This window comes from Arachis ipaensis, chromosome B05 (genome assembly GCF_000816755.2).
Source record: "Arachis ipaensis cultivar K30076 chromosome B05, Araip1.1, whole genome shotgun sequence".
Classification (NCBI taxonomy): Eukaryota; Viridiplantae; Streptophyta; class Magnoliopsida; order Fabales; family Fabaceae; genus Arachis; species Arachis ipaensis.
Genome location: NC_029789.2, coordinates 131126375 through 131153150, shown reverse-complemented (window position 1 = coordinate 131153150; position 26776 = coordinate 131126375). Strand labels below are relative to the sequence as shown.

The window sequence follows — 26776 nt, the reverse complement described above, 5'->3', positions numbered from 1 at the left end:
TATATTTGATTTGCTTTATTTATCTTTCATTGGGATTTCACTTAAAATTTAAAATATTTAAAATATTCTTATAATTTAATTACTTCTTCTTAACTTTTGTCACATTCTTTCAATACACACTCTCTCTTCTCTTACCACCTTCATTCTCTTTCCTTCCCTTCCATTTCCTTTAAGTCACTTAATATAATATAAACCTATTTTTTTTAAAGGTCTAGTATGTAGATCTAAAAAAATTATCTACACGTATAGATTTTATGTGTTTAACTTAGAATAATGATACCAATCATTTGTTAATATGTCTGAAAATTTCAAGTGAAGTCGTGTTAATCATGACACCAGCAAAAAGTGACATAATTTTGTTTTATTTTAATAACATAAATTAGTTACTATAATTTGCCGTTAATAACTAGTTTTGTTTTACTTGTTATGTCCTTATACCACCCAACAAGTTAGTTCTTGATAGTTCATGTTTATTTTCTGTTGTTGGTTTATCGTGGGAATCAAACATGAAGAATGGTGTGGAATTAAAAGTCTACAAACTAACCGGCAAGTGCACCGGGTCATACCAAATAATACCTCAAGTGAGTGAGGGTCGATCCCACGAGAATTGATGGACCAAGCAACAATGGTTGAGTCTCAAGTGAGTGAGGGTCGATCCCACGAGAATTGATGGACCAAGCAACAATGGTTGAGTGATTCACTTAATCAGACAAGCAGAAAATGATGTTTTGGAGTTCAAAAGCATTAAACAGTGATTTAGAAAGCAAATAGTCAAATTGGCGTGAAAAGATATGTGAGAAAACCGTTAAGGCTTTGAGTTGTTCATTTTTCGGATTTCTATTTCTATTTCTTACCAACTATTTTAACCATGCAAGATTTAATTCATGGCAAACTGTGATTGACTAAGCCCTAATTCTTCAGTGATTTAGTCTCCTCTAACCTAGTCAACTGCCAATCCCTTGGTCACTTAATTTCGATTAGAGGTTTAAGTACGATTCTAGTCTATTAGCCACAAAAATCCTAATTACCCAAATATAAGAAGATTACATGTCACGTATCCCGTTAAATCCAAGCAATTAGTATTTAAGAGGAATTACTTTCAAACTTTTGTCCAAGTAAATTACTTTTTTAAGATTTAACAAGAATTCAATCAGAAAAAGGGTTATCTTCCAATATACCCTAATTCCTAGGATGAAGAACGAAAACAAATCCTTGAAATTGAAATCAATGCATTAATTAAAACAGAGAGGCAATAGTATTAATCCATAGAATAAACAGAGCTCCTAACATTAACCAAGGAGGTTTAGTTGCTCATGACTCAAAGAGAAACCAGGGTTTTAAAAAGTGTAAACTATGGAATGAAGTGCGTAAGAGAGAAGATTTCCGAAGGGTTGAATCTTTTTCCTTTTATATCTGACCTAATTTGATTTGAAACTAAAATAAAATAATAAATTCTAAACCTAAAAGATTTTGTTTGTAAATAAAAATAACTAAAACAAAATAAAATACAATAATTAAAAGTCAAATACAACTAAAGATGCTCCTTTGGTGAAGATTAATCCGCATCATTGGCACTAAACGCTAGATTCGGCGTTTAACGCCCTAGGTGGCAGAAACTCCCATTTCGATTCTAACTTCCTAGCACTAAACGTCAGGCTAGTGGCAGAGAACTTCCAATTGTTTCTGGCTTGCTGGCGCTAAACGCCAAGCCTGGCGTTTAGCGCCCCTGCTGGCAGAAGCTTGGCACGTATTACAAGGCTTCTAGCGCTAAACGTCCAGGTCTGTGTTTAGCGCCAGTTTGACTGATTCGAAACTCTTCTCTTTTCTTGTACACGCACTCTACTAAACTGATCCAAACTTCACCTGAAATAATTAAAACACCAAAGCAACTCAAAGTATCATCCAAAGAGGTTTCAAACACTAAAATCCAATTAAAACTAAATAATTTCACCTCTAAAATGAATAGAAAATAAAGAAAAGATGCTCACGCATCAAAGAGCTATTTAATTTTTTTAATCAATAATAATTTTTTAAAATTTAATATTTTTAGATTAATCTAATTTTTATTTTTTAAAAAGAAGTGAACAAATTTTAGTTGAAAAAAATAGTTAAAAAATATAATTTTTTAATTATTTCATATAATTTAATAAATAAATATATTTATTATTTAAATAATATTATATTAATAAAGGATAAAGTTGTCTAATATCTATTATGAAATTTTAATTCATTTGATAAACTGTTAGTTGATATAGGTCGTTATTATACCATATGCTAATTATAGTGAAACTGGTTAGTTAGAGATTACTAACTGTTAACTTACCTTAGTTAGTTGGCTTTTGCTTAACTAGAGTTGGTTAGTCCACATGCTATTGTATATATAGTGCAGTTGTACCGAACTTTACCCTTGTGATTTTCCATTCTCTTTCGACAAGAAATTTGAATTATTTCACCACTTTCTCTGCTTCTCTTCCTTCTCATTTTCTATCTCTGAACCTTCCACAATTCCAGTTTTCACATGGTGCAGTGAGCGTGAAAGATTCGCATCAGTGAGAAGAATCGATCGAAGCTCAAGAGAAAGAACAGGTTGTTGTTGAAAGCTCCCGATTCGGCCCATCCATGGCGAATGAGGAGCGAATGAAAGATCCATTCGAAGCGGCGGAGGACGAGTATTCTCCAAGCGACATTCAATGTCTCACAAAAGTTCTGAACCAACTTTCAAGATTTAGAAACCTACACTTGCAAAACAAGATAAACCAAAATCCACCAGCCGTCACTGTAAGTTCGAATTCGAACTATGACATACACAATCCCTATTACATGCATCCAGGAGAGAACCCTGGGATCTCCATTGTGAATGTGACCTTAAATGCATCTAACTACCATTCTTGGGCTCGTGCAATGCAATTAGCCCTCAATCAAAGAATATGCTACAATTTATTGATCTCTCATTACCTAAAGTTGATGAGAATGACAAGAATTTTTTGGCGTAGAAAAGTGTAACACATACGTCGTTTCTTGGATAAATCTCTCACTCATTAGTGAAATTTTCCAAAGTGTAATCTGGAATGAGAATGCTTGTGACATGTGGAATGACCTTAAACACAAACACCACCATGGAGATGTCTTTAGGATAGCTGAATTGGAAGAATAAATATATAGTGTGAAGCAGGATGACCTAAGCATAACTGCGTATTGAACAAAATTGAGAGCCCTATAAGAGGAACTGGACTATCTGAAACCGATCCCTCAATGCTATTGTGGAGCTTAGTGTATTTGTAGATTAGGAGTGGTTATAGAAAAAACAAGCAAGAGAGACAATTGCACTCCCCTGACGTGAGTGAATCTCGAATTCTCATGAGCTCAGCTGATTTGATTTGAAAGTGCAAGACACCAACACCCTCCTCCAAATGGTAATTTTCGAGAAAGATGAAGGTCAAACAGAGATAGAAGAGGTAGACGAGGTAGAGGACCTCCTAAAATATGCTCTTACTGTAATAAGATAGGGCATTTGGTGGATACCTATTATAAGAAGCATGGGTTACCCCTCACATGAGACAACAACCATACCGAACCATGAATTGCACAATCGCAGGACCTGGCAATGAAATTGGAGAAGCCAGTGACAGTCAATTGGATTTGACTTAAAAGGAAGATGGTGAGAATTCTCATCTCATGATATCTCAAGAACAAAGAGAAACATTAATTGCATTACTTCAATAAGGGAATAACCAAAATAACACTGCTCAGCAAAACCAGAATATACAGAACCACACAGGTATACCAATTTATATTATGCACATGAGTTCATATATTTCACACATCTTATTCACAAAATCTTTTTTTTTCAAATTTATGGATAATAGATAGTGGTGCAACTAACCATGTGTCTTTTTTCCTCAAAAATTTTTTTAGCTATCACTACTTTGATTCCATCCTTGTGAAATTGCTTGATGGAAGCCAAACCTTGACAAAAATAGTTGGAACAGTGATTTTTTCAAATAACCTATATCTCACTGAAGTATTATATATACCATCTTTTATCTTTAATCTACTGTCAGTATCTAAGGCTACAAAATAATTAAATTGCCATTTTTCTATGACTGACATGTGTTGTGAGATACAGGACAGGAGTACCTCGAAGATGATTGGGTGTGCTAAAGAATCAAATGGACTTTACACATTGAGAGTCAGCCCACTATGCTCACAAACTACCACCATATCTACATCAACACCCTACACATTAGAAATTTTTAAAACTGCACCACAAATTTCTCTTTAATCACCACACACAACAAAAGCTGCACAATATTCTACATACCACACTCACATGTTTTGAAAATATAGCATAGAAAATAATGCCAAATTATGGCATCTAAGATTAGGGCATGTCTTTGAAAGTAGATCTATTGTAATAAAGAAAGATTTTTTTTTCATAGAATGCACAGGTTATATTGAACCTTGTGATCCTTGCCATTTTGGCAAACAAAAGAAATTATCTTTTACAAGAAACATTACACAATCTTCTAAAGTTTTTGATTTGGTACATCTAGACATATGGGGCCCTTAGCCATCCCTTCAATTAATGGACATCGATATTTTTTAACAATCGCTGATGACAAAACCAGGTTCACCTGGGTTCATTTTTTCAAATTAAAGTCTGAAGTACCAATCCTAGTAAAGAATTTTGTGACACACATTGAGACAGTTTAGAAAAATTGTCAAGTGTTTCAGGTCCAATAATGGACCTAATTTAATTTGATTTCATTTTTTAAAGAAAAAGGCATCATTCATCAAACATCATGTGTCAAAACACCACAACAAATGGTGTGGTAGAGAGAAAGCACCAACACCTATTAGGCATGGATAGAGCACTTTTATTTCACTTTTCAATTTCGAAATCCTTTTGGACTTATACTATTAGCCATGCCGCCTTTCTCATATATAGGTTACCAAGCATCGCTTTAAAGGACAGAGCACCTTATGAACTATTATGTTCTGAAAAATCAGATTTACCGAGTTTGAAAGTTTTTGGTTGCCTGGCTTATGCTACCACCCTCACGGCACAAAGAAAGAAGTTAGACAAACAGGCAAGGAAGTGTGTGTTCTTAGGCTATAAGTCACACACTAAAGGTTTTATCCTGTATGACATTAATTCAAGAGAATTGTTTCTATCTAGAAATGTTCAATTCTATGAGGAAGTGTTTCCTTTTGAAAAGAATTCAGATTCTACACCTCAGGGTCATATGTATGCACATAGTCAGCATATAGATAACACAAACTTGTTTTCTCCCATATATGACGAGCATCAAAATCATCCGAATAAAATTTTTTAGCACACATAATTTCGCACTAGCCCAGGACAACAATCATAATCTGTCGAGTCAGAAAATCATACATTGACACCCCTTCATCCACCAATTGAAAACTAGGAATCACATTCATCCCAGCATTCACCATTACCACCACTGCATTCACATCACTCATCACCTCCAGAAATTATTCACCTTACTACTGTCCAAAGACCGAACAGAATTAGAAAACCACCAGCCTATTTGGATGACTATCAATGTGCAATGTTACCATCATCAGGACACATTCAATCACCAGGTACCCTCTTTCCAAATATATCACTTACCAGCGACTCTCACCGAACTACAGAGCTTTTTCTTTAGCCGTGTCCACCATTCCAGAACCAAAATCATACAATGAAGCAATTCAATATCCTTGTTGGAAGAATGTAATAAATGCTAAACTTCTTGCTCTTGAAAATAACAAGACATGGGTGCTTACCAAACTGCCTCCTGGCAAGAATGCAATTGGATTTAAATGGGTCTTTAAGGTGAAATTCAACGCTGATAAGACTGTTGAAATTAAAGGCACAAGGCTAGGATGGTGGCTAAAGGTTTTAATCAAAAAGAGGGATTCGATTATTTTGACACCTTCAATCCAGTCTTTGCATGACAACACTATGCGTTTTACTTTCTATTGTAGTCCCCAAGCTGTGGTATCTACACCAGTTAGATGTCAATACGGTGTTTCTTCATGGGGATTTGTCGGAAGAGGTATACATGAAGGTCCCTGATGGTTCTGAAGCCCCTGCTGGATCAGTTTGCAAGCTTAACAAGTCCCTTTATGGACTAAAACAAGCTAGTACCAAGCTTGTCTCAATCTTATCTGAAGCTAGATATGTACAATCCAAGTCAGACTATTCACTCTTCACTTGGCGAACTCCATCTAATTTCACAGCCATTATAGCCTATGTTGATGACTTGGTTTTGGCAGGCAACGGCATTCAAGAAATTACCCAAATCAAACGGCTATTGGATGCCTGCTTTAGCATCAAGGACCTGGGAAAACTCAAATATTTTCTTGGTATGGAAGTTGCATACAACACTAAGGGTCTTGCTTTGTTCCAAAAGAAATACACCACAGATTTGATAGAGGAATTTGGGTTGATTGAAGCCAAACCCATATACACACTGATGGATTATTCCACTCATCTATCAAAGACCTTTGGAGACCCTATGGATGATTCAAAGCTCTATCGTCGCCTCATTGATAAACTACAGTATTTGACTAACAACAAGGCCAGATATTGCATTTGTCGTGGGTAAACTCAGCCAGTACCTAGAGTCCCAATGACTGAACGCTACGAAGCTGCTCTGTGGATACTTTGCTACCTCAAGAAGGCCCCTGTTGCGGGTCTCTTCTTCCCTGTTAACACTGATTTCAGCCTCATTGGGTTTACGAACGCTGACTGGGCAACTTATCCAGACACAAGGAGATCTATTTTTGGCTACTGTTTCTTCCTAGGGACCACCTTAATCTCTTGGAAGAGCAGTAAGCAGCAAATTGTGTCTTGATCATCTTCGAAGGCGGAATACCAGACATTGGCAAATGCGACGTGTGAGGGTCTGTGGCTTCTTCAGTTATTAAGAACTCTTGGCGTTGATCATGCGCAGCCATTCACCCTCTATAGTGATAGTCAATCCGCACTCCACATGGCCGCAAATCCATTTCTGCATGAGAGGACGAAGCACATAGAGGCTGACTGCACATTGTGCGAGACAAGGCCAATGAGTGGATCTTGAAGCTGCTCCTTGTCACATCTGCTAACCAAACAGCAGATTTGCTCACCAAAACACCTGCTCCAGGACCCTTCTATTCATGTTATCGCAAACTAGGATTGTTAGATTTTTACACTCCTAGTTTGAGAGGGAATGTTAGTTGATATAAATTGTGATTATACCATATGCTAATCATAGTGAAGCTGGTTAGTTAGAGATTACTAACTGTTAACTTGCCTTAGTTAGTTAGTTGATTTTAGCTTAACTAGAGTTGGTTAGTCCACATGCTGTTGTATATATAGTGCAGTTATACCGAATTTTATCTTTGTGATTTTCCATTCTCTTTCAACAAGAAATCTGAATCATTTCACCTCTTTCTCTACTTCTCTTCTTTCTTGTCTCTTTCTTGTCTCTGAATCTTTCAGAATTTGAATTTTCACATAAACGTTCTAAACATTGGAATTCAATTCAATTTTATAATTTGGTAATTCATTCTAAATATTAAAATTCAATTTAATTCTTGACTGAAATTCAATTATTGATAGAATTCAATTTAATTCTATACTATTAAATGTTTTTATAAAGTATTGCGAAAAAAATTGTTGAAATGGTTAATACTCAATTCTTCTTCCCTTGAGTATTTTATGTACGTCGACTAACAATTCGTTACCAAGCACTCCTAACACCATATAGAATATGGCTGTTATTAAATTAATTAAGCATTTAAATTATTTTATAATTAACAAAACAAAAAAATACACGTTGATTATTAAGAACTGTTTCCATTATCATGAAATGAAAAGAAAATTCTAAACCCCTAACAAGTTTCTTCTTTTCTTCTTTTTTTGCTTTTTTTTTTTTTACTCTTTTCTGAAATTGCAAATAGAAAATGGTAAGAAAATAAACAATTAACAATTAATAATTCATCATTCCACAAGAATACAAGAATTAGACAAGAGTTTATATCATATATCTCTTATTTATTTATTTCAACAATTTCCTCCTTGCACAATTCTTCGACCTTTGTATTTATTTATTTTAATTACTTTAATTAACATAACAAATAATAATATTTTTTAAGAAATAAGAGACGTTAAAAAAAATCTATCAAATTTTGTTTTCTTATTCTAAATTCAATAGTAATGCTCAAAATGATATTGAATAATTTTATACAACCTACTTAACAACATTTTATAAAAAATGAGATTATTTTAAAATTCTTTTCAAATTTAATTATAAATATAACGACTTAGTTCCATAAATTATTGATGACTACAACTTAAAAATACCAAGATCTTAAGATATATTATTTAATTTCTTTTTTCTTCATGGTATCTCCTAACTCGACAGGTTAAAGACTAATTCATCGCGAGTCAGAACTCCATTTAAGGGTTCGTCATTGGCCAATGAATTGCTACATACACCAATCGAACTTCAAACCCTGACACTTGCTTAAGCGGATTAGTGAGCTAACTATTAGATTAACCTAAGTTGGTTTATATTTTTAATCTTTTGTATATGATATAATATAATTATTGACTTGAAATACATTTTATAGATTATATTTTATTAATTTTTTGCCGTATGACATTTTTATTGTATTTTGTATCTCTCCTATAAAATTCCTTGTTCCAAAATGTGTATATTGCCTTCCATACTCAATATATAAGAGCTCGGGTTCTGGATCAAGTCTTCATTCTCTAAAAGCTTAAAGCATTACCTTCTCAAAGCTTTATCCTTCACAAGTTTTATGATTAAGTTTCATTATCTACAAGTTTTGCAGGCTATATAGCTTCCATATTTTGTATTCCATATACAGGATATTTATACTCTCTAATATACATGTAATATTTACTTTTTTGCAGCTATACTCACTTATTTTCTTATTCTCAATTAAGCTTTGACCACCACCATGAAAGAGTTGTTGAAAAAAAAAAAAACTCTCAAGATAACACGATCTTATCAAGTGTAAAAACGACAAAATTTAGAAAATCCGTTCTCCTTCTTTTAGCTTTGATTTCATCCAAATTTTCTTTTGGAGATCTAATAATAACAATTATTCTTCTTAGGCATTCTATTCATTTTTGTCACCAAAATTGCTAAAGCCTCCTTAGACAATGAGGTAGCAGAGCATGAAAAGAAGAAAGCGTCATATTCTAGGAGCCCAAACTATGTGACTGAAAAAATCTTCCTCGAAAAAATCTTCCTCCTCCATCTGTTGCGGGTTGAGGACTCCTTCCCCTTCTTCAAACTCCGATTCATACTTTTCATAGAGAAATCTCTTATCAACATAAAACAAGATCTTTTTTAAATCATATTAAGGAATTTTTTTGTTCAGACCGAAAAAACAATGTCACTCGATCATTATCAAACTGACTGCAACCTTTTCTGTCTGTGAGGATCCCACTAGAACGCCTTCTACTTCTAGTAGACCATGAACTAGATCAGAATCATTCTCAACAAGTTCATAAGAAGTGATCCCATTTTTTCCATCAGGTCTGGGTAGAGACCAAAGGTCTTGAGCGATCGATCCGGCAGGACAACTCAAAAGATAAAGAAGTATCGTTAATTCCTTCGTGCTCGTTCCAAGTTCGAAGTATCATTTGTACAAATAAGAATCCCCCTCAACAATTTGGATTTGGCCCCTGAAATGCTAACTCTTGTAGCATTCAGTTGCAAAGAGCTGTTCCTCCCAAAACATGTCAATGATAGTGCTTAGTAGAATAGTTCCATTGAGAGGTTCTTGAAAGAAAAATGATAGTCTGTGTGTGCAATTTTGATGCATTCTGGTTAACGCTTGAATCCAAAAATAATGTCTAAAGTGAAAAGCTATTTGAATCAGCCCTTATATATATATATATATATATATATCTTGTAATGTAACCTTCCATAGAATTATAGAAATGACATTGTTTTCAGCAATTTTTCATAATAGAATTTTGTTTAAGAGTAAAAGTAAGAAGAAAATAATAATCAAAGATTAAATTTCTTATGCAATTATACATTTATCAGATTAAATTGACTACATTTTATCCGTTTGATATGGTTCATTCCCATACATTGCAGTTCATAACTTTTCAACATCAACAATGTATTGGTCTTACCCTAGTTATTGATACATATTCCAGGATTGAGCCTTCTCATGCTTACATTGTCTCTGGTTTGTGGCACTTGCGAACCACCGATTTGCTTCTGCAATGGTTTCAACACCAGCATTAAAATAAACCATGATTATACCCTTCACAAGATCAAATGAATATTTCCTGTACTTATTTGTGAAAAAGGAAATTTTAATCAAAGTAAGTCTAAAAATTGATTTATGCAGTATGCACCACAAAATAATAGTATATGAACAACCTAATTTAATAATGCTAAGATTAATTCCTCAATGTATATAGCAACATCAAACATATTCTATCTTGTTTGAGATGAATTAATTTATGTTTACTAATGCAGTCTGAAGAGCGATTTTTTGTGAAAGCAACTATTAGTCACTTCCATCTAAAACTGATTTTGAAGCTTAAAATCCAACGAGTATGGGTTCAACTAGAAACCAAATAAGCTTAGAAAATATTAATTCGAGTGTCTCAATTTATTAAGAAGAAGACGAATTGAAATCCAAGTATAAAGAAAATTCATACTGGAGAAGTTCAATTTTTGTCTGCCCCATGCTGCAACTTAACATGCTTCAGTGCACCTAGAAATCAGTAAGGTAGATCGGTATTACTCGTGGAACAAAGATGAAATCCATGTCAAGAATCCAAAATACTCAACCACCAAATCAGGGTCAAAATCAGTTAGATAAAATAAGTTAATCAGCAACGAGGCTATATCATAGTTCAACTTTTGATACCAAAAGAAATTGTACTAACATTCAAAGATATTCTAAAAAAATGCAACCTCAAATTCTCTTTTGCCTTTTTAATTCTTCCATTTTTGTACAGGCCATCTATAAGTATGTTATATGTATATATATCTGGATCAATGCCACTCTCTTTCATTTGATTGAATAACATAAGTGCCTTGTCAGGTTGTTTCATATTGAACAAAGCATCCAGCAAAGAACTGTAAGTAACTATATTAGCGGGTTGACCTCGATCATGCATCTTTTCAAGAACCTCCAAGGCACAAAGGATTCTCCTTGATTTTCCCAAGCCATCAATAAGAGTACTGTAAGTTATCGTGTTAGGAACCAAGTTCTTGGAACGCATCTGTTCAAAGAGATTTAAGGCGTCATCAACCATTTTACTTTTTCACAAGCCATTAATCATGATATTGTAACTGCAAACGTTAGGAGACCCACTACTTTGGGTCAGTGTGTTGAATACATATTTTGCCTTATTTACCTCATTAACCAAACAATATCCATCCATTAAGCTGTTATAAGTAACCACATCTAGTTTCACACCATCTTTTGTCATTACAGCCAACACACTCTTAGCATCTTTGATCTTTCCTTCCTTGCATAGTCCATCAATCAAAGTATTATAGGTATAAACATTAGGAGTAATGTTTCTAAGCACCATATCACTTAACAAATCAATGGCTTCCTTGTATTGACCCTCAAGACACAATCCAAAAATGAGAGAACTGTATGTGATAACATCGGGAGAATGGGAGTTCTTTGAATTTCACGGAGCAACTTGACAGAGCTTGCTAGAATGGCAGACGGCATTGAAGTAGAACCTTCAAAAATCAACTGGTTGCGAGCTTTCCAGCAATTTCAGCAAATGATGGCAAGCAATTGAGGATTACGGTCAGCATTCTTCAACGGGTTAAGCATCTCTGTTAATGCAGTCCACCATGTCCAAAAGTCATTAGGACTCTGAGGGGGAAGACAGTCACGAAGATAACTCTGAGACCAAACATCTTTAATTCTAAAGCAATCGATCAAACAATGAGTGATTGTTTCGGTTGCTTCATGACAGCAGGGGCATATTGGTGATATAGATGGGATGCGGTGATGAATCTGAGCAAGCATCGGAAGCCGGCCATGGAGAGCTTTTCAGATAAATAGCTTAATTTTGTGAGGCAAGTTCAACTTTCAAAGATCAATTCACGACTTTTTCTGCTGCATATAATTAGGGCAAAGCTCCAGAGGCGGATGGTAAAATAAATACCCAATTCTATAACCTGAAGCTGTATCATATTGCTTGGATTTGTTCAAATCCCATTGCAATTTGTCCCTACTCTGCTGAATTTTAACTGACAAAATCCTGTTTGCAACGTCTTGGGGAAATAATTCTTAAATGAGATTCTGATTCCAATTCCTATCTTCAGTAATTAGATCTTTAACTCTTGGAACCAACTCAGAAATAGCCTGTCTATTTGGCATGTCAGAAATCATTAAAGGATACGGAGGAGGCAGCCAAGGATCTTCAAAGGTTTGGATATTCTATCCAATACCCACAGCCCAATTAAGACATTTTTCAACAATCTTTCGGCCTTCCAGTATGCTCCTCCATCCCCAAGAAGGTAAGACTCCAATTTCTGCCGTTATAGCATTACCATTGCTAAAGTATTTACCTCTTAGGATTTTGGATAATAAGGAAGTAGGCTGTGTTACGAGTCGCCAAAACTGTTTGCCTAAAAGCGCCAGATTTTGGATTCTGAGACCTTTAAATCCAATGCCTCCTTCTTTTCATGGGCGAGTCATAGTATCCCAACTAATCCAAGCCATCCGCCTTTCAGAACCTTTTTGTCCCCACCAGAACTGAGAAAGTAGAGAGTGAATTTTCGAAATTAAACCATCAGGCAACTTGAAGCAAGACAATATATAAATAGGAATAGCTTCTCCCACTGCATTAAGCAATACGTGTCTACCACCTGACGATAGAAGGTTGCGCTTCCACCCTTGGATTCTTTTCCGAACCTTTTCTTTGATCATACTAAAAGAAGCATTTTTCGATTTAGAGACTGTAGAAGGCAAACCAAGGAATTTATCCTGAGCCCCAATATAATTAATATTCATAGAGTTAGCCAGTAGTGTACGAGTAGTGGAGGGAGTGTTGTAGCTAAAGAATACAGCAGATTTATTAAGATTTACCCTCTGGCCACTGATGCTTTCATAAGAATTTAATAAATGCAGGATATTTGAACATGCTTCAGAATTAGCCTTACAGAATAAGATGGAATCATCAACAAAGAGGAGGTGGTTGACCTTGGGACATCGACTATGTATCTGAAGACCCTGAATTAGTCTGTTTTGTTCTGCCTTGGGTAGCAAGAAGGAGAGACCTTCTGCACAGAAAAGAAAAAGATAGGGAGATAGAGGATCTCCTTGTCGAATACCTCTATTTGGTTTGAAGAAACCATAAGTTTGTCCTTCCACAATAACAGAATAAGAAACAGTTGTCACTAATTCTCGAATCCACATGATCCACTGGGAGTCAAAACCAAACTTCTCCAATATAAACCAAAGAAAGTGCCATTCCACCCTATCATATGCCTTACTCATATCTAATTTTAGTGCCATTTTATTTTTGAGTCCCATTTTTTTGTTCTTCAAGTAATGCATACACTCATGAGCAATTAAGATATTATCAGAGATTAATCTGCCTTTAATAAAAGTACTCTGCGTTGGGCTAATTAGTCTATTCATCAGACCCTGAAGTCTATGTACAAATACTTTGGAGATAATCTTGTAAAAGACTGAAGATAGGCTTATTGGTCTTACCTGAGTCATATCTTTAGCATCAGAAATCTTGGGAATAAGATAGATTTGAGTGTGGTTAAAACCCTTCAAAATTCTGCCCTCTGAAAAGAAGCTCTTAACTGCTCGAAACACATCACCACTAAGTATGTTCCAAAAGCTTTGAAAAAATTTTGCTGTCATACCATCATCTCCTGGAGCACTTTGAGGATGAATGCTAAATGTTGCACGTTTCACTTCCTCCATAGTCACTAGTCTTTGAAGCCTACGATTCATGTGAGTTGTAACCTTAGGTTCAAAATCAGTAAACACAGGTTCAGGGTTCTCATGACAAGTGGAGGAAAAGATGTCCTTGAAATAAGATTCAGCCACAGAAGCAATATCAGCATTTGAAGTAGCCACTTCACTATCACTGCCAGTTAGTTTCTAAATTCTATTTCTTCGGGTTCGATTTCTAAATTTCTGATGGAAGAAAGCTGTATTCTGATCACCGAATTTGAGCCATTTGACTCTAGACTTATCTTTCTAATAAGATTTCTCGTTTTGCAATGCTTTTTCAAGTTTGTCCTCTATTTCTGAAATGATGTCGCCTCCATGAATTCCTGCTAAACGAAGTTCCTCTAATTCAAATTGTAGTAAATCAATCTCTACCTTCGAATTAGATATGTGTTCTTGCTGCCATCTGACAATCTTATGCCAACAACGCTTTATTTTTTGAGCTAGGATATACATGGCTGAGCCATCAATCTGTTCGTGCCAAACCTCTCTAATAATCTGCCTTATAACTTTGATTAGTCTAGGTCTTACTAATATAAGTAAATATATAATGTGATAGGCATGTATTTAGAATTATATTATTTTTATTCTGTTTTTTTTTTAAATTGAAAAAAATAAAAAATTAATATTTTCATGTATTATACAAATAAAACTGAGTTAAATTTTAAGAGGATCCTTTAAATTGGTTACATGTATTAAATAGTTTATGAGATTTTAATTGCATTCATTGGAAAAGTATATGGAACCAACTAATAATCAGCCAAGAATGGAACAACATAATTAATTATAATTAGTTTTATTAATTTATAATTTAATTTTTTTTTAAATTATTGTTGACCACATTCAAAACATGAGGGAAGATACGCTAATGATAGGAGAGAATCACGGAACAGATTCTTTGATCATTAATTAGTTGGTTCTATATAATTAATTATGTTTTATTAATGCGTAACACATGAAACATAGAAATCATATCCAAAACCATCCAATTTACAAGAAAAAGAAACATCCGTGTGCCTATCAGTAGCAACATCCGGTTAAAGCCACCGGTGCCTCTGATTTACCAATTGGTTGATTCTTGGCTTATATAGAGTTGGTTCCCTAGCATGGTTGGCATTCATTAGGTCTTTGAGAATAACAAATATGCACTACATTAGTCTTTTCGTTTTTTTTCCATCAAGTAGCTCATTACATCGTTAGAAATTAATATAATGCACTTTTCTTAATTTCACATAATTAATTAGTACAATTAAAATTTTATAAACTATTTTAGTACACACAACTAATAGAAAAATTACTTTAAGACTTCACTCAGCAAAATACGATTAAAATATATCATCACAAATCACAATATCTGTATAAAAATGCTAGTTATCTCTACTTTTTGTGCATTTGGCTTAGTATCTTGATTCATCCTCCAAATGCTTAAACTGCTTATGATATCTATATCAATAATGTGCTAATCAATTTGAATTATTGTCAAACATACACTTTCAACTAATATTTTATCCAAAAATCACACATTGGTCTTTCCTGGTATGTATCACGGTTTAAATACCATTCTTTGGTCACTTAATTTTATATACTTATTCTTGTTTTTATCTTTGGTACTTTTGTTACTAAGCTTTGAAATACCAGAAAATTTATGTTGATTTTAATCTAATAATTCTTTCACTCTCCGTTTTATAAGGAGTTACCAATTCAAGTTGTGCATGGCATCATGATTTTATCCCTTAAATGCATATTCAACCAAAATAGGAGCAATTATTTGTCCAAAATTTCCTTCTCCAGTGTAACTGTTGGTATTCGTAATTTTTGAAGTAATACTCGTTTGATTCCTAAAATTAGTTGGATAAGCGATTTTTAAACTAAGTTTCTTATATTTAGAAACACGACTATGATCCGAATCAAACTTTTTCTAATATCCGTTACTATAAAGTTGATGTGTACAGAAAGATGGAGTCTCATATAAAGAAAGGAAAGAGGAGTCTCATATTCAATTTTCTTTTATAAATTACATAGAAATGTTAGTTTAGCCTCCTAAAATATTCAGTTCAGTCTTTTCAATATTACAAAATTATTTTTTCCCTAAAATTTAGTCTCCGTATGTACAGTTGAATTTCATTTTCAACTATGTGATATAATACTTTTTAATTGTGTACAATATAATATTCAAAATTGGTTATCTTTGTCATATAAATTAATTTTGGAATACTATATTAACTGCAACTAAAAGATGTTCATAGTGACATTCAATTGTAGCTATGCAGTTGATTATGACTTATGAGATAGGAGTTCGTCTCATATAATAATGGGAATCACATTTCTAAAAGTGATGAAGATTGAAGAGATGTAATATTGATCATTTTAAAAAAATATAAAGGGTTAAATTAACCCACTACCCTGCCATTTCTTTTTTTCAAATGGTAAGAACCCTTCTTTTGTTACATTAATATAAATTTTTAAGACCTTGAAATATTGGCATGCAATGAAAGTCAGAGTAAAAAATATATAAAATAGGGAAAAGTATAAATTTTTTGTCTTTGAAATTTATTAAAAATTTTAAAAATACCTTTAGATTTTATTTTGTTTCAATTTTTTTATCTAAAAGTTTTCGATTTACATCAAATTTATCCCTAACGACTAATTTTTCAAAAAATATACTTTATCCTATAAAATAAAAACACACACCTAAAGAAACATAACATTTCTCCTTCAATATTCATGGTGTAACTTCTTGAGACGATAAGAAATTGAAATATCAGTTGATTATATTCATCTATATTGTTTTGTCCTTTCTCTTCTTCATGCACATATCTACCAATAAGTAGTTACATAACCAAATTAAAATTCATCCTTTATTGTTGTGAAGTTTCTTTTTCTCTCATATAACTCAAAACTAAACCATTTTTTTTCAGTGATTCTATTCATTTTCATCACTAAAATTACTAAAGCCTCCCTAGACAATGAAGTAGCAGAGCATGCAAAGAAGAACAACAATTTGGTATTGGCCCTTGAAATGCTACCTTCTATAGCATTCAATTGCAAAGAGCTATTCCTTCCAAAACCTGTCAGGGTTAGAGAGGTTCTTGAAAGAAAAATGATAGTTTGTGTGTAAATTATGCTTAGTTTTGATTCATTCTGGTTAGAACTTGAATCAGCTCTGGTATATATTATAACTTTCCATAGAATTATAGAAATGACATTTTTGTTTAGAACAATTTTTCTCACTAGAGTTTGGTTTAAGAGTAAAAGAAAGAAGAAAATAATGCAACTCTTTCCAAGACTTTGAAGTTCATATCTTTTCAAGATCAACAATGCATTAGTAGTTCTTGGAAACTCCAATGGTCTTGCCTTGGTTATTGATAGATATTCTATTCATAATCACAATGCACAACCAAATCTCCTACTGAAGTCTGCAGCAGTGCTTGATGATTGAGGCTTTACATGCCTACCAGGTCTCTGGTTCTCGACACTTGAGAACCACCGATCTGCTTCTGCAATGCCTTCAACACCGCCATTATTTCAGTAAATTTGGATCTCTGCAGTACTTAAGACTATCATCCAGTCACAAGTCACAAAAGGGAAATTTTAAAGAAATTAAATCCATAAATTGATTTGTGCAGTATATACCACACAATAAATAGTACATGAACAACCTAATTTCATTATGATGCTAAGATTGATTCCTCGAAGTTTATAGCAGCATTAACCATATTCTATCTTGTTTGAGATCAATTCATTTTATGTTTATTAGTCTAATCTGAAGAGTGGTTTTTGTGAAAGTAGCTATTATTCACTTCCATCTAAAACTGAATTTGAAGCTTATAACTGAATGGTGGGTTCAACTAGAAACCAAATAAGCTGACAAAATATTAAATCAAGTCGCAATTATGTATAAAGGAAAATTCATACTAGAGATCTTCAATATTATCTGTGCCTTGCTTCAACTTAACATGCTTGAGTGCACCTAGCAATCAGTAAGCATGGAACAAAGATGATGTCCATGACAAGAATCCAAATACTCAACCACCAATACAAGGTCAATATCAGTTTTATAGAATAAGTTAATCAGCACTTAAGTAGTGAGGCTATATAATAGTTCAACTTTTGATCGCAAAAGAAATTGTATTAGCATTCAAAAATATTCTACAAGAACAAATGCAATTTCAATCTGTACAACATTGTTTCACTTTTAATTCTTTATTCTAACCCCACTCATCACAGTGCAGAGAAGATTTAGAAAATACCAAAGAAATAGGTGTAGAAATAGTTGTATTTGGCACTAGAATCACCAAATCTTTCATGACAGGTGTAGCTGATAACAGACAACAAAACTCCAAACCATGTTTTAATAATAAAAGCTTTTCAACATGATTTTAAACAAGAACAATGTAATAATCCCTATATAGGATTTTTCAATAAGAAATAATGAAATAATTCAATTAAGCATTAACTGAGAATAACATTAGTTCCAAAAATGAACAAGGGTTTTAAGATAACATTAATTACAACTGTACATTAATTATGGAAATGAACATAATGTACATATTTTCAATTGATTTCTAAGAATTAAAGCCGAGTACCATTAATTATGAAAATGAACAAAGGTTTTAAGATAATTCATATTTGAACCAAACTAGCCAAATTCCTTCTTGCACAGCCTTTTTTATTTGAAACATCAAGTGTAATCACAGACTTGGTATACAGGTTTCTTCACCTATGATCAGATTTTAAAAAATAACAAAAATGTTGAAATTGTCAACAAAAAAAGTGGGGTCATGCATTTAGTAGATGTATTTGTTTCAAAGATGGCAGTGAAAATCATACATCTATGTCATAATCTTGCCACTGCATACCTTCTAGAAGAATTCTAAGAAGATTCAGTCAAATAAAACACAGTTGCTCATCAGACCAATCATGAGCTCTTAATTACTATCAAGAAATCGTAAGCATTAAGCCACCAGTTACAACTAGGAATATCCGCCGAAACAGGATGCATGATAGCCTTGGTAACAAAGACTAAAAAATCAGCCAACAACACAAGTTCAAAATTAATTCAATAACAGTGAGATAACCAAAATCAAGGTGATAGTGAGTTCATGGCATTTCCCAAATCCTCCAACCCAATAGATATAAAATTTACCAAGTTCTGTACAAATTTTGACAACAGAAAATTTATTAATTTGAGTTGATTTATTCCTCCTTGGTGTCTTTTCAATAAGCCTCTAGCAATCATTTCATGAAGATGTTTCAGCGCTTGATCATTTTCACCTTTTTCCAACAGAGCACGAATAGTTATTTCGTAAGTTACGGCATCCGGAGAGCAACCATTGTCTTCCATTTCCAACTTTAAGGCCAATGCTTCATCAAGTAGGCTCTCTTTGCAGAGCCCCTTTATCATAACATTGTATATCCTTGTGTTTAGGTGATAGCCTTCAATGGAAAGATCTTGAAAAATCTCTTTTGCATTTTTAAGCCATCCACTTTTGCACAGGCCATCTATAAGTATGGTGTATGTATATATATTCGGATTAATGCCACTCTCTTTCATTTGATTGAATAACATAAGTGCCTTGTCATGTTGTTTGATATTGAACAAAGCATCCATCAAAGAATTGTAAGTGACTATATTAGCGGGTTGACCTCGATCATGCATCTTTTCAAGAAGCTCCAAGGCACGAAGGATTCTCCTTGATTTTCCCAAGCCATCAATTAGAGTATTGTAAGTTACCGTGTCAGGAACCAAGTTCTCACGATGCATCTCTTCGAAGAGATTCAAGGCCTCATCGATCATTTTACTTTTGCAAAAGCCATCAATCATGATATTGTAAGTCCGAACATTAGGAAACACTATTCTCGGCCATTGTGTTGAATGTATATTTTGCCTTATTTACCTGATTAACCAAACAATATCCGTCCATTAAGCTGTTATAAGTAACCACATCTGGTTTCACACCATGTTTTGTCATCACAGCCAACACATTCTTAGCATCTTTGATCTTTCCTTCCTTGCATAGCCCATCGATCAAAATACTATAGGTACGAACATCTGGAGTAATGTTTCTAGGTACCATATCACTTAACAAATCAATGGCTTCCTTATATTGACCCACAAGACACAATCCAAAAATGAGAGAACTGTATGTGATAACATCGGGAGAAATTCCCTTAGCAAGCATTTCAGAATATAAATGAAAAGCCTGACTTACAAGTGTATCCTTGCAGAGGCTATCAATAATTGCGCTGTACATGAGGACATCAGGAGCAATGCCATACCGTGGGATCTTTCTCAACACTTGAATAGCAGCTGACGTGTGTCCGGTCTTACAGAGCCCATTGATCAACGTCCCATAAGTGACTTGATTAAACTGAAATCCATGAGCCAGCACTCTGTCATGGAAGCGTACTGCTTTTTCAACACTACCACAGAGATAGAGACCTTTCAGGATTGTTGTCAATGTTACCGTATCAGGTTGATAATCCATTCTGAAAATCTTGGCCAATACAGAAAAAGCAAGCGTCATACGACCCATGCCGCAACAACAATTAATTACAATGCTCAAAGTAAATAAGTCGGGAGCGATTCCTCTGGCTTGCAATTGCTGAAATAGGGAAATGGCGGTGGGAAAATGGTTGGTCTTGGCAAGAGATCCCAAAATCTTGGTGAATTGGATGATGGACGGAGGGCGACGCATAGAGAGCATGCGAGTGATTTAGTCTAAAATTTTAATATTTAAGTAAAAAGGACAATTTTAAACTTCTAGTTTTTAAACCTTAGGAACAATTTTATATACTACATTTTTTAAACCAAATAACAAAAAATTTAATTTTTCATCTATTTTTTCTCTACATTTTTTTTTTCTCATATTTCTCAAAAACAATGTGTTATTAGCATTTGCTATCTTAAAACTAACGAGTCTAATGTTTGCTAGATGAGGAATTTTCTATTCTTTTGCAAATAATCATTAATTCTATTCTATGAAAAATCATTTTATAAATTTTATTTCTTACATTTTTTCTATTTTTTATAATTTAAATTTCGTATCGAAACAAACGGGTAAATTAGAAATACACTCCTTTTTTTTTGAATTGTACTATTTAAAAATCTCACATAACTTTTTGGTTAATGTGCAAAATGTATTGAACTCCTAGCTAAAGTCTTTTGTTTTCATGTTTTACTTTTGACAGTAAAATGTACTATTTTAAGATAGAAATATAGACCTACCTTTTAACGACCTTTTTTATATGAAAATAAAAGTAGTGATATACTCTAATATTGTAATTTTTATTTTTTTTAAATTGTAAAAATATACAAATCGGAGAGTCTAATTTGTAACTTTTGTATTTCAAATTTTTTTAATTTTTTAACACAAATCGAACAGTCCAATTTCTGTACCTCTACAAATCGGACGGTCCGATTTTTATACCTCTAACAGTTGGAACGGTCTGATTTTTATTTCTCTAATTAAATGGTTCCACATCTAAGAATAATACTTCAACAATCCACATTTTAAGAAAAAAAATCACCATTATCACTCCAATATCAAAAACAAAAAGTGACCTCGAGCTTCTCATTTTAGTAACCTTACCTTATTGTTGTCTATAACATGAACCTCTTTAACTACTATAGTACTTGCTCAATTGCTAGTTTTGTTGCTTTGCTATTATAATTGTAGCCTGGGCTTTATCTTGCTCTCCCTGCATTTCTTCTAAACTGTTTTGTAATTTTGCAATCTCTTGTCCTTTAGCTTGTTCAAGGTCAATTAATATATTGAGAATGGTATAATATTCAACCATGGTTATTAATAAATTTTTATGATGTATTTCTCTTAACTAGACTAATTATTATGTGAGTTCTTTGGGGTATTATGATACGATCATACGAAAAAAAAGATAGATTATTTGCCGGATTATCAAAGTAAGAATTTACTGGTTTTATTTACAAAATTCATTGTTGTTTTATGATTTGTTTGTATTTTTCTATTTTCACTAGCATTAGTTTAATTAGCCATCAATATAGCCACTGCATTCTCTTTACTCATAAAACTTTTTGAGTTGTGCATTCTTTTAGCCTCATTGTCCTGTTATCATTTTTAGTCCTTCTTAGCTAGTAGATATCACAGTCTTGTGATTGAAAAACAAGGAAAATTTTCCTCGTGGTCTTATAATACCACCTTGCCACAAGAAATATAAACATTTGCAGGTAACATTCTTATTCTTTTTGTGAGAATTTATTTTGATCAAATCAGGAAAAAGATTTATTATCCTTTTGCTTAAATTCAGAAAACATTCAAGAGTGCACATATTAAAATAACTCAGAATTAAGAACGTGATATTTGAAAAGATGAATGTACAAATAAAGAATGTTCACTATGGTGTTGAAGGGATTATTTTGATTGTTCATGCTTTTATTAAAGGTGGATACTCTAATGAAGATTTTAAATTATCTTCATGTAATGATGCTTCTGTTTAGCTATTGGATAGTGGATTGTAAGATTTGATTTTAGTATGTTATACAATTGTTATCTTTATTTAAAGTATGGCTAAAGAAATAAGTCAAAATTTAATCAAATATTTTCATGAGATATTTTTTATATCTTTATTGGAATAGGTGCCTTTATTAAATGGCAATTCTATACCAAAGTTTGAGTTTTTCAAAATTACAGGGGTATAATTTCATCCAGAGAGCATTATATAACAGCTGAAGAAGAGAAAAGTGTTTAAATAGTTATCAAACTCATTGAGAAAAAGGAAAAACAATTCGTGAAGATGTTAGTACCGAATGCTTAATGCATTTTAACAATTTGTGTTTGAGGGCCAACATCCATGAAAGGAAAAACATTTTTAGCAATACCAATAAACAACAGTTTATTCTGATGACCAAATTATTTGTCTTTATGACCAAACTACTATAAACTCAGTAGTTTAAAATTCTACCTTAGACATGAAAAATATTTTGTGACCAAATTATTCGTCTTTATGCTGATGACCGTAGCGAAAAGATTAATAACTACGTTTCACCCTAAAAAAGCTCAGAAAAATAGTATTAGTAATTGTGTCACTTTCAAAAAATAAAAAAGAATAGTATTTATGATTTTATTAGGTCAATGGCTCAATCGTAACTTACTAATTTCGCCTAATAAGCCATCGAGATGAGTGAAAAAGCATTACAAGAACCAATCAAAGCCGTTGCAGAGACACTACAGAAACACAATACACCTAACAACAACAAATTAAGGCAATGCGTCGACTATGATTATATGTCAATTCCAGCAGCAGCAGCAGCAGCAGCATCAGCAGCAGCAGCAGCAGCAACAACAACAACAGCAGCAGCAGCCGCAGCAACAGCAACAACAGCAGCCACCTCAGCCACAACCGCAGCAGCAGCAGCAACCACCGCCACAACAACAGCAAGGTAGGGACAGGGCTAATCTCATAAACGGCAATACGAATGGGTTAGTTGGGAACCAGGGAACTGCCAATGCACTAGCAACAAAGATGTATGAGGAGAGGCTAAAGAGAGATTCTTTGGATGAAGCAGCAATGAAGGTAGTTGATGTTCTCAACATCTGACTATAGGATGATGCATCTGCTGTTCTATAAACTTATGAGCCATATATTCATTTCTTTCTTTTGGTATTTTGTACAGCAAAGATTCGGTGGTGAGAACATGGGTCAAATTTTGGATCCTAATCATGCCTCAATTTTGAAGTCAGCTGCTGCTACTGGCCAGCCTTCAGGGTGATTATTAATGTTATTATTTTTGTTTATAAACTGTGATTTTATTGCTTATTTAAAGTCAGTCCTGTGCTCATTATGAAGGGAGAGTTATTTGGTGTTTAAGTCTCTTGGTATCTGGCATTTTGTATAGCTACAAGTGTTGACTTTGTTGGCGCCAAATTGCTCGATTGCAGGCAAGTTTTGCATGGTGCTACTGCGGCTGGCATGCCTCCACAAGTTCAAGCTCGTAGTCAGCAATTAGCAGGGTCTACTCCAGTATGTCCTTGTTCATTGAGTGATCTCATTACTTGTTGTTATTATTACTACTTTTTCCTTATCTGTTTTTCCCTGACTAACTACTTGAAATCAGGATATAAAGAGTGAGATTAATCCTGTACTGAACCCTAGAGCTGCGGGTGCTGAAGGATCATTGATGGGAATTCCTGGTATTCTTCCATTCTCTAGTTGATGTGATTTCCATCTAGTCCATCCAATCATGCATCAGTCTTTTTCACTATCCTTGCATAAAGAAAATGATGTAAAAGAATTATTTTCTTCTCTCAGGACCAAATCAAGGTAGTAACAATTTGACTTTGAAGGGATGGCCACTCACAGTGAGTAATCTTTTTGTATTTAGTTTATTGTTATTATTGTTTTGCTGAATGTTACTTCTTCTTGTGGATATTGTTTTTCTTCCTTTAACATGATATCATATCATGCAACCTTCAGAATTGTGGTGTGCTGTAGTATTATTTGCCAAACATGAGATAATGTACCCACCTAACCTTATATCAACACTTATAGGGTATAAATCTATGGTTACTACCCTAACCTTATACCATCATTATTAAAGTAAGTCTTCCACTTTTGCACAGGCCATCTATAAGTATGTTGTATGTATATATATTTGGATCAATGCCACTCTCTTTCATTTGATTGAATAACATAAGTGCCTTGTCATGTTGTTTGATATTGAACAAAGCATCCAGCAAAGAACTGTAAGTGACTATATCAGCAGGTTGACCCCAATCATGCATCTTTTCAAGAAGCTCCAAAGCACAAAGTATTCTCCTTGATTTTCCTAAGCCATCAACTAGAGTATTGTAAGTTACCGTGTTAGGAACCAAGTTCTTGCAACGCATTTCTTCAAAGAGATTCAAGGCTTCATCGACCCTTTTACTTTTGCACAAGCCATTAATCATGATACTGTAACTTTGAACATTGGGTGACACTCTACTTTGGGCCATTGTGTTGAATATATATTTTGCCTTATTTACCTGATTAACCAAACAATATCCATCCATTAAGCTGTTATAAGTAACCACATCTGGTTTCACACCATGTTTTGCCATTACAGCCAATACACTCTTAGCATCTTTGATCTTTCCTTCCTTGCATAGCCCATCGATCAAAATACTATAGGTATGAACATTTGGAGTAATGTTTCTAAGCATCATATCACTTAACAAATCAATGGCTTCCTTATATTGACCCTCAAGACACAATCCAAAAATGAGAGAACTGTATGTGATAACATCGGGAGAAATTCCCTTAGCAAGCATTTCAGAGAATAAATGAAAAGCCTGACTTACAAGTGTATCCTTGCAGAGGCTATCAATAATTGCGCTGTACATGAAGACATTAGGAGCAACGCCATACCATGGGATCTTTCTCAACACTTGAATAGCAGCTGACGTGTGTCCGGTCTTACAGAGCCCATTGATCAAGGTCCCATAAGTGACTTGATTAAAGTGAAATCCATGAGCCAGCACTCTGTCATGAAACCGCACTGCTTTTTCAACACTACCACAGAGAAAGAGGCCTTTAACGAGTGTATTCAATGTTACCGTATCAGGTTGATAATCTATTCTGAAAATCTTGGCCAATACAGAGAAAGCAAGCGTCATACGACCCATGCCGCAACAACAATTAATTACGATGCTCAAAGTAAATAAGTCGGGAGCGATTCCTTTGGCTTGCAATTGCTGAAAAAGGGAAATGGCGGTGGAGAAATGGTTGGTCTTGGCAAGAGATCCCAAAATCTTGGTGAATTGAATGATGGATGGAGGGCGACGCATAGAGAGCATGCGAGTGAAGGAATCAACAGCTTCATCACGTGATTGGGGCTGAGAGTGAGAGTGAGAGTGAGAGTGTAGGGATGAAGTTGAAGGGAAGCAAAGACGGAAAACTGAATAGGAAACACAATAAGGGGAGGGATTTGGGATTTGAAGAGCATACCTTAACATGATTCGTGAGAATGAGAAGAATGACAACATTCTTGCAACCACCAAAAGAGCGAGGGTAGAATCAAGCTTGTTCGAGGTTATTTACTTATTTGTTTAATTGTTTCTACTTTTGTTATCTTATTTAACATAATAAGGTGGCTTCCAACTTTCAAAGGAGATATGAAAGAAGGCTCTGCTGGTTTCCTCCCAGAAAGAAGATATGAAAGAACGAAGCACTAAAAAAGTCAAGACGCGTGAAGAAGTTGACTTGAATCAATCTAGTGACTGCATGGATATCGTTGTGCATGCCGATGTCGAGAATGAACCAAAGGCCACTTACAAGGATTCTCTTCTTAAATCGCCAAGCATGGTTCTTGAAGAGGAAAGCATGAATATGGATGACATTGATGAAGAGTCTTCAGATCCGGAAGATCGTTGGTATAAGGATACCGATAAGGACGATCTTGAAGACAGGCCTTTTGATCCATGCCCCACCATTCCGGTATCGAAGGAAGAGTTCGAGGACTGGTGTAAACCATGGCGGAATGCTCTTATCATAAAAGTCTTAGGCAAGCGTGTGGGATTGGCATTCCTAGAGCAAGGTCTCCAAAGAGATTGGGTAAAGAAAGGTACGATACATGTTATCGATATGGATCGTGACTATTTTCTTGTTCATTTTTCAGATGAGGAAGACTACTCACACGCGCTTTTGGAGGGACCTTGGATGATTGCCGGACACTATCTCATTGTGCAACGCTGGAGACCTTTCTTCTTGAAGTCAGAGCACCATGTTAGGAAGATTGCGGTTTGGGTTCGTATTCCAAATCTGC

The 26776-nt window shown here is 34.2% G+C and overlaps 2 protein-coding genes, 2 long non-coding RNA genes and 1 pseudogene across 4 annotated transcripts; 2 read left to right on the top strand and 3 right to left on the bottom strand.

Annotated features, from left to right (window-relative positions):
• Window positions 10034–10972, bottom strand: LOC107644180. Its single transcript, XR_002347201.1, has 2 exons — window positions 10712–10972; window positions 10034–10262 (listed from the first exon to the last, which is right to left on the bottom strand). It is a non-coding gene; the product is annotated as an uncharacterized LOC107644180 (long non-coding RNA).
• LOC110272124 (pentatricopeptide repeat-containing protein At1g62914, mitochondrial-like) lies at window positions 10973–13968 on the bottom strand (the record flags this gene model as incomplete). The annotated part of the gene is made up of 3 exons (XM_021123972.1): window positions 13747–13968; window positions 11417–11692; window positions 10973–11281 (listed from the first exon to the last, which is right to left on the bottom strand). Coding segments are annotated over exons 1-3 (807 nt in total), but the record flags the coding sequence as incomplete, so codon positions are not given.
• LOC110262542 lies at window positions 14734–23048 on the top strand. The gene is made up of 3 exons (XR_002347203.1): window positions 14734–15107; window positions 16340–16350; window positions 23038–23048. It is a non-coding gene; the product is annotated as an uncharacterized LOC110262542 (long non-coding RNA).
• LOC107644174 lies at window positions 18278–26006 on the bottom strand (annotated as a pseudogene).
• Window positions 23111–24407, top strand: LOC107641134 (transcriptional corepressor LEUNIG-like). The gene is made up of 5 exons (XM_021102795.1): window positions 23111–23550; window positions 23651–23742; window positions 23916–23997; window positions 24092–24167; window positions 24286–24407. The coding sequence occupies exons 1-5, from the start codon at window positions 23254–23256 to the stop codon at window positions 24381–24383; spliced, it is 645 nt and encodes a 214-aa protein (XP_020958454.1). The 5' UTR covers window positions 23111–23253; the 3' UTR covers window positions 24384–24407.

What these genes read in the sequence shown, in the direction of transcription:
- LOC107641134 (XM_021102795.1), top strand. Translation starts at nt 23,254, where the DNA reads ATGATTATATGTCAATTCCAGCAGCAGCAGCAGCAGCAGCATCAGCAG. An exon ending in TGGATGAAGCAGCAATGAAG is followed by an intron (nt 23,551 to 23,650) that starts GTAGTTGATGTT and finishes TATTTTGTACAG; the next exon opens with CAAAGATTCGGTGGTGAGAA. An exon ending in AATTAGCAGGGTCTACTCCA is followed by an intron (nt 23,998 to 24,091) that starts GTATGTCCTTGT and finishes ACTTGAAATCAG; the next exon opens with GATATAAAGAGTGAGATTAA.